General features: G+C 34.3%; 2 protein-coding genes across 2 annotated transcripts; one reads left to right on the forward strand and one right to left on the reverse strand.

Moving 5' to 3' along the window:
* The first annotated feature begins 1552 nt into the window (after positions 1-1552).
* On the forward strand, positions 1553-7483 carry LOC137821186 (probable ADP,ATP carrier protein At5g56450). The gene is made up of 2 exons (XM_068625657.1): positions 1553-2328; positions 6555-7483. Exons 1-2 carry the CDS (start codon positions 1987-1989, stop codon positions 7185-7187), a joined length of 975 nt encoding a protein of 324 aa, XP_068481758.1. The 5' UTR covers positions 1553-1986; the 3' UTR covers positions 7188-7483.
* Positions 7484-11958: 4475 nt separating this feature from the next.
* On the reverse strand, positions 11959-12704 carry LOC137821966 (glutaredoxin-C10-like). Its single transcript, XM_068626791.1, has one exon. The coding sequence runs from the start codon at positions 12551-12553 to the stop codon at positions 12179-12181; it is 375 nt and encodes a 124-aa protein (XP_068482892.1). The 5' UTR covers positions 12554-12704; the 3' UTR covers positions 11959-12178.
* Positions 12705-13198: the final 494 nt, after the last annotated feature.

Genomic DNA, 13198 nt, shown 5'->3' on the forward strand with positions numbered 1-13198 from the left:
GCGGAGAGCAGTGTGGATTCCTGGGTCATGGATTCTGGTGCTTCATTTCATGCTACCCACAACAGTGAAGCATTGCAAAATCTAGTTATTGGGGACTTTGGAAAGGTAAGACTAGCGGACAATAAAACTCTTAAGGTAACAGGTTGTGCTTCAACTAAGGTTTCTAGACGACAGTGGGTTGGGAGAACCAATATTCCAGCGGTTGAAACTTCTACAGAACATTTTTTGTTGAATATGGAGAGTGTTTGTTCTCAGGTTGTTCCAGGATCTGGCAGTTCCTGTAAATGGAAGTTGGTAGGAACAAAGAACGGGTAGTGTTTGTTCTCATTGTTCCAGGATCTGGCAGTTCCTGTAAGTGGGAGTCAGTAGGAACAGAGAACGGTCAGTGACTGACGTGTTGAGACTCAGAGGAGTTTTAACGAAGTCTTCAAAATGATTAAGAAGGCTGGTGGCAACTAGAGGTGGAACATTGAGTTTCGTCGACAGATTACAGAAGTACATGTACACAGTTGAAGCGCAGGTGAACATTGTTCCGTGACTTCAAGTGGGAGATTGTTGGGTATGAAGTCAGGACCAATTGGGTTGGGCTGAGTAGATACCATGTTTTAGTGAGTGAGCTTAATCATTGTGTTCCTTTATTATCTCTATTTAAAGATATCATTGTACTTGTAATTGGTGTGCAACAGGATATAATGTAAACCTAATAGTTGCCCGTGTGGATGTAGATTGCAGTTGGCGACCGAACCACGTTAAATCTTGTATCCTTTATTTTTTGCAGTTGATTTGTGATTATGTGTGTTGTTTCCGCATGTGTTTTTACTATCAACAAGTTTATGCAACTCCATTCAAAGATACAAAACAATGCAAAGAGAAAAGAAGACACCTATCATTTTCTTAAAAAAGAATAAAAAATTAAAGGATCAATTCACCTAAAGTTAAACTACCTGAGCCAAGCCAATCTTTTTCTTAGGAATAATTCCTCTCACTCACGATTAAATTCAACACACTGAGAGGAAGCATTGTTCATCTTGATGCTTGATTGGGACAGGTGAGAGATGATGAGTGACAGAAAGAGACAGAAATTGAGGAAGAAAGCTTGAAAACGTTCTCATTACAAACATGACTCAGTGACATACTTCATTCAAATATCTAAATATTTCTCTTACCAATAAAGGCCCATAAACACCCACATACGACTAACATGCTACTCAACTCATTTCACGTATAAAATATTTACATGTATAAAACAAAACTATCTATACAAAAAAACTATTACATAAATATTCCAATCCCTTAAAAAAAAGATTATGCATAATTTAGGAAAAGATCAAAATTTCTAAAAATAGTAAAGTTCCAAAAGAAAAAGCCAATTTGATTGCCCCAGTGAAAATAAGCAACAACTCTTCTAAAGTTGTTCGCTTGCTCTTACAAGCATTTCGTCAGCATGCATTCTCTTAAAACTTATTTTTTGCAAATTCTTTTTAAATAAAGAACAACATTACATAAAAATGAATTCTTTAATAGAGTTTATTTTTTATTAATAATTAAAAAATTAGTAAATTTATTATATTATTATGAGATTAGTACAAAGAATGAATTGTTTGTGCGAAGATTGAAAGTACACGTGGGTAGATCTATGGAGAGAAGGTAAGAAAAGTATCTTCTCTTGCGCTGCGAGGAGTGTTGTCGATGACAGGCCAGACCGGAAAGTCAAAATGGAATAACCAACGAATTTGTTCCTTCATCAGCCACGAGACTACCACGTCTTCAAATCAACTATCTTTCATCATTCTGCTTTTTTACTTTGCTTTCTCACTCACTGCAACAAAATTGACGAAATTCCGCAAACGGATAAGCTCGGTTCCAAAATGAAATAAATTACTCCGGATTGGGTTTTCTGTGAGATAAAAACAAATGAAATTGATGGGTGTGTTCCCCTTTGAGCAAAGTTTGTGACTTGCAGAGGCGGTGGCAAGGAATCGAAGGATGAGCGCAGAGGACGATGACTCAGAGGGGAAAAGATTGAAACTTGGGCAAGAGAAAGCGTTGAATTGTGGTGTGAAGAATTTCCAGCGCGATCTGGTGGCTGGGGCCTTGATGGGTGGTGTCGTGCACACGATTGTGGCCCCAATTGAGAGGGCGAAGCTGTTGCTGCAGACCCAGGAGAGCAATTTGGCCATTGTGGCGAGTGGGCGTCGCAGATTCAAGGGCATGTTTGATTGCATAGCGCGTACGGTCAGGGAAGAAGGGATTCTCTCTTTGTGGCGAGGCAATGGCAGCAGTGTTATTCGTTACTATCCTTCTGTGGCCCTCAATTTCTCTCTCAAGGTTAGGCTTCCTCTTCATTTCCATTTTCTAACTCTTTTCTTTTTGTTTTGCTTCTCGTTATGTATCTAGAATAAGATTCTTCCATTTGTTGCTTTCGCAAGTTACTTATTTGTGTCATCGCTGTTTGAGGGTTTACTGTGGAGGAATTGTTAGCAGCTATTTTTTTAGTTTATCCCATGGCTATTATGATGCGTCTGCTTTTGTGCCAATTGTTTCTTGTGAGCATATGCAATTAAATACCATCTGAGATTCTGAAAGCACACCAAATTAGTCTCAGAAGTTACTAGCACCCATCAATTTTAACTACAAAAATATTATTTTAATTGGTCAAATTACCAAAGATTGGTTATTTTAGTCCTTTTTCATTTTCTGTAATTTCAGGGACTTTAATAACATTTCTATTGTTTTGGAGATTAGACTGACTGATTCTTGTAAACTCGTGGAATAATTTGGGTTATTACTCAGAAAAATTACAGTTATCGTAGTACTTTTATCTTCTTTCTTTATTATATTACTTTTTTGGTTGAATAAGGGGCTAATTTAGTCATTTATGTTGTGTTTGAAAACTAAAATAAATAACCCTGCACTGAATGCTTCATGTGACTATTTGGAACTTACACTTCATGATGGTATGTTAGGATTCAATTGCAAGGCATGGGACTTGAGTCCTACATTAAAGTAAGGGATTCGTGTGTGGGGTTGATAAGGCCTTGGCTCTAACAATAATGTCTAGTTTTTGTGATGTGGTTCTCCTATGGTTCTTACCAATTTGTCATAGAGTGTTTCAGCACGTGTCTCAGCTGTAAATGAATGGCATTGGCGGTGACACCGACTTTGCAGTGTTCACCTCAAAGTATTTAAAGGGCTAGTGCACAACCGGTCTGTTGAGTGCAACGGATATGGAGCATTGTGGGATGCTAGGATCCAATTGTAAGGTACGGGACTTGAGGGTCACATAATCATATTGGTAGCATGAGATTCTAGTGTAGGGTTTATTTGGTCTTTAGCTCTTCAAACACACGGCAAGCATTTGTGGTCAAGTTCTCCTAAGATTCTTATCATTGACTTTCTTCCCAGCCTTTCATGTGGTATAAAGTCTCTATGGTTTTGTATGGTAGCTCTAACATTACTGATTCACATATGGCCTGATATGTTGAATGGAAAATGTCATGTCCTCATGTCATATTCAGTTAATTAGATAAGATACTAGCATGACTTGAGAAGAAGGGCAAGGAGAGTTGAATCCGTCCATTGTTATTTGGATCCTTTTGGGTTTGGTTATCTCAAGAAAAATTAGGATGGAGGCTATCTGCAAAACTGTTACACATACTGTTTGTATTAATTAATCAGCTAGTTTTTCACTTGTCAACAGATAACTGTATAATGATGATTGAGTCAAATTAGTTTCCTGGAAGTCTTGAATTCACAGAAACATGTTTGTTACTGAGATCCTTTAAATTGTTGTGCAATATATGTAGTTGTCCTGTCCATGTGTTTTAGGATTTTTCATTCCAATATTTTCCCTATTTTAACATTAAAAATGTAAAGCAATGTCAAAATCATATAGAGCAATGCTAAGCTGTGTTTCTTTTAAAATTGTAATTTACCTCCATAGTCCTTGGGAATAAATAAGCATAATAATTTACTTTCAATGTTGTGCTTCACTCATGGCTTTTATTGACTTAACATAACCCATTCTTTGTCCTTCACCATATTATGGTTTTTGTTGTCCTTTATAGTTAACAGATTTTTCTCATTCATCATGTTAACTGTTTCTCACTTCAACATTTTCTTTCTTTTTTTTACTTCTGTCATCCATATACCCTCCTTGCTTTTTAGCACTCCAAACATTTTTTACCTAAATTTCCCAGACTGCACAATGTTCTCCTTGTATAATGTACAGGATGAATTTTGACAAATATCTGTTAACATAATTAGTAATGACTCGAGAAAAAGCTCTAGTGTGCACAGTTTTCAGTCATCAAATATGAGGGGAGAACTTCCTTTTCTTCTGCAATGCCTTTCTCTTTTTCTTGCTACAACAATGTCAAGGCTGATTGTTTCAACTGTAATTCATTCCCTATCTCTATGCAGTAGGCTGACCTGACCTTTTAAAGAGAGAATAAGAAGTAGAATGCAGTTTTATAATGTGCTGCACCTTATTTTCGTGGCTCTCTCTATATTACTTTTTCTTTAAGATGTACCTTTTCCCAGCTCCCTGCCTTTTGGATATTATCAAGGACTGTCCACTGTACAGTTTTAATGAAACATCTCTTTCTTTGTACATTAATAGATTTTACTGGACCTTTGAGTTTTTCTTGAATTGCATGATATTGTAATTGATGTTTCTGAGTTTCTATGACTTTCACTTTCTGCATTTTTAGCATTTATTGAATTTGAGACATAAATTACTCAATGACCAGAAATTTGTTATGAGATTTTGTCTTTTCTTTTTCGTGTGTTTATTAGAAACTGTTTTTCAGTCTTTTTGGTGGGAGTAAGACCTCTTCCACAAATGCACACGTGTGTATGTATATATATTTGTATGTATCGATATTTTAAAATTTTAAACTAATAACAGGATATAAAAATACTTATCAATAAAACAATTGACTCATTGTTCAATAGGAATTTCATCTAGTCGGAACTTCTGATCCTTTTTTATCTGCTTGTGGTTCATTGATTATTTATTTGGTTTGAAGTTTGATTCCTTGATGGTTAGGATTTTCTTTGCTTCTCCAGAATGATACTATATATTACTTTGTGTGAGCAAAATTAATGGAACTTTTCAAATCAATTTGATATGAGATAATTAGACTATTTGAAGCGCAACAACTAATTTAGTAATTTGATTCCATTATTTTATTTAATGAAATGATTATGCAAAAGAAAATAAGGTAAAACTTAATACAATACCTTGGGCGTAAAAAAACTGAACTGAACTGTTCTTATAAAATGATTTGGTTTGTTTTGGTTCCATTCTTTAAGAAATTCAAACATGTGTGAAATAGATAACTGAACTGAGCCAAATCCACAAAAAAACTGTTTTGGAAATACAAACCTCTCCATTTTATAAAAAACAGTTTGACTTAAACCAATTGATTTTATTAAAATGGTGACGTATGGTTCAGTTTTTTTACAAAATCCAATCCTTGCAAAAGCATAACAAATGAAATTGTCTTTTAATCTCAATAAACAATGCCTTCATCTTGTTAACTAAACCCAGCTGCAATTATTGAGAAGAAATGACAATTTTGATTGGAGGATGGTATGAACTATAATTATAGTACTACATCTGATTTTTGTCCAATAAAGGCAGACCTATTACTTATACATAGGTCATGTCCAAAAGAAGAAAAGGGAACTGATGAATTCTGGGCTGAGCTGAGTCTGAAGAAATTTGCTTCTTTAGAAACAAAACACAGGCACTGTTCAGTGAGGTGAATTTCCAGAATATATAGAAATTTCAGAACTTTTCTCTTCTATCCAGATGCACTTTAAAGTTGCTGCTCTTGTTGAAGACCCCTGGTGTAGCTTCCCAATTAATGCAGTTATAGAGATTTCAAATGACAACAGTATTTTTTATAGCAAATAGTAAAGAATGGTTTAAGAATAAATTCTTGTTTAAGGTAATGCATTAGTAAGGATGTGACTTACATGATGTGAATGTGTAAAAGATGTTGTCTTGTGCTTTTGTAGAAGATGACCAGTCTGATTATTGACGTGTGAATTAAAATGTGGACTTTACAATTGTGTTTTTGGTGTCCTAAACTAGGGTTGAGATGAATACATGGAGTGCAATTAAGTGCTAGAAATACCAACCCAGCTATTACACTCTAGAATCAAGGTTAGTAATTAGTACTTCAATTTCCAAAGAAGTAACAATCTTGGAAGTGTATCTTTGTTAGCTTTGGTATTTTCTCCCTTTCCCCTGGCGATTCTTTATGTCCTTTAACAAAAATCACATTTTGAATGGTTCATACAAAGGTGCCAAGTAGAGAATGACTGGCAGAACAACTTCACTATCTATGCGTTTCATGAAATAACACACAACAATAAAAAAAAGTTCTATTTCCATGCTGGCATACTAGAACGTTTATTTATTTTTTCTGTTCTTCTGCCTGTCATCATTCACTCGTAGAACTGTTGAAAAATTATAATTGAAGGTTAATGTTACAGTAAATGTAGAGCCTTGATATTGATAGATCACCTATTGTGTTCAACAGGATCTTTACAAAAGCATTTTAAGGGGTGAAAACTCTAGCCATAATAATCTTTTGCCAGGTGCCACTGCAAATTTCGTGGCTGGCGCTGCAGCAGGTTGTACAACACTTGTATTGGTATACCCCCTTGACATAGCACACACGCGCCTTGCAGCTGACATTGGAAGTACAGAAGTGCGCCAATTTCGTGGTATTTACCATTTCTTGGCTACCATATTCCACAAGGATGGCGTTCGGGGAATCTACAGGGGCCTTCCTGCATCTCTACAAGGGATGGTGGTACACAGGGGTCTATATTTTGGAGGCTTTGATACCATGAAAGAGATACTGTCTGAAAAATCAAAACCCGAGTTGGCATTGTGGAAGCGGTGGGTGGTAGCTCAGGCAGTCACAACCTCTGCCGGGTTGATATCTTATCCGTTAGACACAGTTCGTAGGAGGATGATGATGCAATCTGGCATGGAACAGCCAGTGTACAATAGCACCCTGGACTGCTGGAGGAAGGTGTACAGGACAGAAGGGTTGGCTTCATTTTACCGTGGTGCAGTTTCTAATGTGTTTAGGAGCACAGGAGCAGCTGCTATCTTAGTCTTGTATGATGAGGTTAAGAAATTTATGAACTGGGGAAGATTTTAACAGCACCAACGTTCATTGATTTCATTTTGATACCAGAAACTCAACTTCAATACGTCAAACATCATGTTATGAACCTTGAGGCTTAGGATAATTTTGTGAAGCACAAATGAGCTCCATTACAGTTCATTAGAACGAGTCTTTGATGTCATTCCAACGCTAAGGCCACGCTACTTCTGTGCCTTTGCTATACTAATTTTCCTTTGTAATTTTCAGGACAGGCAAAGATCAGAAATCAGATATGATGAGAGGGGATTTAGATTCGTAACTAAACAAGAACTTCCGGGTTTTTATTCTTTGTAGACATCTCATTCATTGTTCTTTGTCTAATTTTCAAATGCCAGATGTCTGAAATACTAAATTACCACAACTATGTTCCTAATTTACCAATAGTTAGCCTAAAATTCTTAAAAGTAACAAGAAGCCACTAAAATAGTGAAATAAAGCTAGCAAAGACAACACCACAAAGCCACCTTTACAAAAAGGTTAACAAAAACATTGTCTTTTGAAAGAGTTGCTCGACTAGATCATTGGTTGAATGTTTGCATAATTCTATTGATTAATCACGTTAAAAGTATATAATTATGAAAAATCCTATTGTTTAGCATGGCAAATTTTATTGAATTACATATTAGAACTGCAAAGTAAGGATTGGTTTCCTCTAAAGTGAGACACTTAACTTTAGAAGATAAAGCATAATAATTAAATATAAAGTCAACTGCGATGATTCTTAATTTCAAATATTGTTATAATTTTAGATAGTTGATTTTATAATCGGTTATTATTATTATTATTATTATTATTATATTTTATTCTGTAGTTTTCTTGGTTTAAAGGATCAAATTCCCAGTGGCTATACTTACACAATTTACACATTCAATCCATTATTTTTTTTTCTGGACGGAAATTTGATTCAATTTTATGTCTTCACAAGATTTCCTCCTATCAGACTCTCTTTATCAGTCTTAGCTGTTTAAAGGAGATGAAATATAATTTTCTAAACTACAAAGAGTTCCTCCTAATATTAAATAAATCTTAAGGAGTTTTTGTTACTTAACCCTGTTAGAAACCTCTTTTATGACGCTCTGATAAAGTGTATATGGCATTGAACCTCTCCTAATCCAGCAAATGGCAAGACTCCAACAATCCCAATAAGCATCAAAGTTAAAATGACGTAACCTGAGTGAGATAGCCTAGAATTTCCAAAGTGACAAGAAGTCACTAAAATAATGAAAAATAACTTAAAGTTATTAAATGCTTTTGATATATGTAGCGTGCAAAGATTGCACACCTAAGTGACGCATTAAGCAACAAACCACACCCAAAATCTGCTTTGGAAGCACTGAAGCAGAGTTAAGAAAATCCTGTAACCTTTTCAGAGTTGGGTATATTCTTCTCAAGCACAGAATTTCCAAGCAATATCTTCTGCTCTTTTGGGAGTTTTTTTTTTAACAAATAGTTACAACTTCATTTTGATAACTCACTAGATGAAAACTAACAATTGGCTGCTAAACTATAAAGAATTTGGAGACCATCCAGAAAACCAGGTTTATTTTAATCTTATTCTGATGTCTAGACTTTGGAGAACAGTTCCTCACTTGAGTGCCTTCCATCTACCCCATCTGATTTTATACAATACCTGTTACACTCTAACACAGTATTTTTGAACTGAAAATTAAAGATTACTTCTTCAAAGTCCTAAAACTCAATTAAGGGAATAATGTCTCTTCTCACACTAAAACTACTTTCATTAACTTCTATTTTCACATGAGTTAATCTGAAAGTTCAATCATTAAACTAAACACACACAAAATAAGAAACTGAAATGTACACATAACACATTACTATCAACAATAAAGTGATCTTTCATATTATATCTAACTATTTACCTATGCAGACAAGATGAGATGAAAAAGTATAAAAGGGAAGGTGAGAATTCCATCAAAGAGTCTCTATACATGAATAAAGTTAAAATAAATATCACCCCCACTTTGCTAAAAAAAAGATGTGTTTATATGAGCTGGTGTTACTTCACAACCATAAAATAATTAAAGAGGTTTTTTGATGTTGAACTATGTTTTGAGAAGAGATTGCAATACCTAAAGCCCAAGCATAATGGAGCATTTGATTATGACTTCAGCTGCCTAAAGCAAATGCGTTTTGCCATTTTCCCGTCCACCCAATTGTGTTTGTATATGCATTGTAAGCATGTTGCATTTTAAAACCTTCAATGATATCTTCAATAATATTATTGTGGCTCCTCCAATTCCATACTTCTGTATCAGATGGAATCATTATGCTTACCTGAGGTTCTAAGATTCTACTAAGATCCACCATATTTTAAATAAAAAAACCACAGCATGCTTGCCACGTCTGAATTTGCATTATAGAAAGCAAAAAATTTAGAAAGTGAAAGACGCACTCAGACACTCTTGGATTGTTGCTGTATTTTGTTGTAGTTGCAGTGGTTGATGTTGTTGATGTCATCATCTTCTGTCTTTTCCCAACTCAAAGGAGAAATAATTGGATCACATAATCACATGGTGGGTAGTGGGGTTGGGATTTAGGACAGTTACCCTTAATTATCATCTACTACCTTCTTGGTTTTCCTTAATTGGGAAAGGATCCTACCACTATTTGTTTGTTTTCCTAAATCTGTATGGTGTGATACCAACTATTGTACCAGAGTTATTGATGATTAATTGGTTTTCATAGTACTGTTTTCTGGATTATATTAATAATTAGTTTGAATCAAGCAGTTATATACATGGAATTGTATGACTATAATAATATATATAAATAAGTTAATAATTTCATATAACTTTTCTAATTAAGTCATCTTCTTTATGTTGAAAAAATGAAACCGTGGTTATGTTGGCATAGCTATTGCAGTGATGATTCTAACTAAATTCTGATGAAAGTTTATGTGTTTTAAACTTTGAAAGGTTAGACCTTAAAGTTTAAGACCGTGAATGCAAGGATGTAACCAAACACATTCTAGTTCCTTGGTATGATGTAAATAATTTGACATCCTACCTCTGTTCTAACTTTGAATATATTTATATTTTTTTGCTGCTTTTGTATAGGGGCAATAAACTGTATCATGTTTAGTTTTTTCCTTAACTGATTAGTTTTTAATGTGAGATTTTTGGCATAAGTAAAAAATGAATAAAAATAAGATTCTGCTGTTCAAGAGTAGTTTTATTTTTAAAAGAAAGGTATTAATTTCTAGACTCAATATAATGAGATATTTTGCAATGAAAATATAAAGGATTAAGCGTTTTTGTATGCATCAAATATTTTTAAACCTATATATAGTTAAAATCCAATTTCTTTCAACATATAAAACTAAATAAATTTAATTTAATTCTTCTTAGACAATCTTTTTTATGTATATATAATCAAGATTCAAAAAATATTATTGCATTGCATGTATGATAATAAAAGAAAAAACAATAAGAATAATTATTCATTCACTTAAATTAACTATACACAATAATAATTTATAATATTTTTTTCTATTTCATTTTCTTTCTCTAAAAAGGTTTTTTACTTAAACTATAAATTATGCATAAAAAATTATTTAAATTTAAAATTAATATAATTCATTAAATTAATATATTATGATAAAATAAATGTGAGTGTTTGCGTTAGTAGTAACAATAATTAAAAAAAAGGTAGGTTTCAGAAGATAAAAAATTTAATTTTTAATTTATTTGCTAAATTTTTCTGATTTGAGAAAAAATAAAGATAAGAAATTTCACAACATTAACGTGTATTCGGTATTTGGAGGAAAAGTATTAGTACAACTAAAGAAAAAGAGAAAAAGAGAAAAGAATGCATGTGATTTAAAGGACTTACACATAATAATACTCCTGAAAGTCTGATACAAATACAGTATCTTTTAAAGGGTTTCGGGTTTCAATTTCATGCAATATTTTATACTAGTTGTAAATAGTCAATGGTTTATGCACAAATTTACACAAATTCTATTTTAAATGATAAAATATATATAAGTTTATGATCAATATTTGATGAGGAATTGATGTTTGTTTATAAGAGGATGATGATACTTTGAGAAGTAAATGATAAAGTATTATTAATTAATTTGTTTGTAATAAGTGAAGATACATGGATTTAATAATTTGATGAATGAAATTATATGGTATTCATGATATTCTTTACTAAAGTACCACTACTTTGGGTTGTGAGAAATGTTGCTAGTTAAGGACTTAACTCTATAAGGGACAAGGAGAAAGGCTATCATATCATGTCTCACTTAGATAGTATGTGTGTTAGGTCCCACTTACCCAATGAAAACCAGGTTGCCATTATTATTTGTGATCCCAACAAAGAAGAGGATAATGAAGAAAGATAAAAAGTATACTAGGTATATAAAAAACAAAGTGTCATAATTTTAACCTAGAAATTAATAAATTTACATACAAGGTAAAAGAGAAGAAGAGATCCAGAAACAGATAAGCTTAGGATTCTCGAAGCAAATTGACAAATTCACTGTCCAATCAACGGACCCGATTTCTTGATAATTGTCAATGGGACCAATCTACGGACTCGATCAATCTACCCGATAGCGCATTGAAGACAAATTAATGTTATTGTTATTATCACACAATGCCATGGTCATGAATGTCATTCCTGTACACTTTCTTTCTTTTACATTGGGATCCACCGAACCCCAGAGAGTCAAAGCAGAACTCCCTCACCCAAATTCTGTTATGCAAGTTTCAATAACAACACCCAAAACACAAACACAAACACAAATTCAGATTTCATTTCTTCATTTCACAACCCTAAATTATACAATTAGCCATGTTTTTTTGTTCGTTTTGGAAGAGATAATGATAATAATAATACTAATACTAGCTAGGTAGGGTAGGTACTAGCTAGCAATTGCATAGCATATATAAAGATTAACTGAGGAGAGGAATGAGACAATGGTATGTAGTGTAGGAATATTGAAAGTGTGTGGTGGATTATACCCAGAGAGCACCGACTTGAACGAGTTTAGGGATGAGGTGGCCACTGACATGGAGGGCAACCAGAGATTCAAGGCCACCGATGCAGGTGCCGCCGATGAAGGCTGCCGGAGCGACGACGTTGGGGAGGGGAAGAGCGACGATCTCGTTGTCATCTAATTCGATGACGGCGGGATGAACACCGATGGTGGCCAAGAGCTTCTTCATGACATGACACATGCAGCAGGAGGATCGGGTGAAGATGATGACTGGATGCTCGGATATGAGGCGTTGGATCCGAGTCTCGGTGGAATCGTCTAGGTCCATGGAAAGTGAGGAGGAGGAGGAGTTGTTGCTGCTCATGGTGGGACTCACTTCCTCTATGGCTTGCATTCCCTCAGCACAGTGGTGCAGTAGAAGAATAGAAGAAGAGAAGAAGAAAGAGAGTGTTGGTGTTATATTTATGTGTGAATCTCAAAGCATGACAAAGAAAAGCGCAGACAAGTGGATGGATGGATTATAATAGGTGGAACCCAGTTTGAGGCTCTCTTTATTTTATAAATCACACCCTAAATCGTGCTTCCTTACATCAACAAAAAACTACTACTGTTTCTTTCTCATTTTCTACAATCGCTCCCACGCGCCCTTTATGCAGATACCATTCTATATACCCTCTTTTGTATTATGACTATCAAATCCACAACCCCAGAAATGTTTGTAAAGTTACTAGTTTCATATGTATGTGTTACGCTATTTGGATTCGTCAAACAAAAGATTCGACTTCTTTTTCTGTTCAAATGTGCTGATTCCTCTATAAAAACTAACTCACTCCTGCTTTTATTTTTTTAGTAATTCTAACTATTAATGTTTGACAAGATGCATTGCATACTCATATTCTAATGTGTGTTTTTATTTAACTACATATATGGAAAACATCAACTTTGATTGATGCACGCATGGATACGAGATCTTTAGACTCGAACTAGTAGTGGTTGTGAGACTTTAGAAAATAAGGAGCCTGACCAAAGAACACCAATA

This window comes from Phaseolus vulgaris, chromosome 9 (assembly GCF_000499845.2).
Source record: "Phaseolus vulgaris cultivar G19833 chromosome 9, P. vulgaris v2.0, whole genome shotgun sequence".
NCBI classification, from domain to species: domain Eukaryota; kingdom Viridiplantae; phylum Streptophyta; class Magnoliopsida; order Fabales; family Fabaceae; genus Phaseolus; species Phaseolus vulgaris.

Excerpts from the sequence above, each read along its gene's own strand:
- LOC137821186 (XM_068625657.1), top strand. The coding sequence starts at position 1,987 with ATGAGCGCAGAGGACGATGACTCAGAGGGGAAAAGATTGAAACTTGGG. Across the intron at positions 2,329-6,554 it reads CCCTCAATTTCTCTCTCAAG|GATCTTTACAAAAGCATTTT; the intron begins GTTAGGCTTCCT and ends TGTGTTCAACAG.
- LOC137821966 (XM_068626791.1), bottom strand. The coding sequence starts at position 12,553 with ATGCAAGCCATAGAGGAAGTGAGTCCCACCATGAGCAGCAACAACTCC.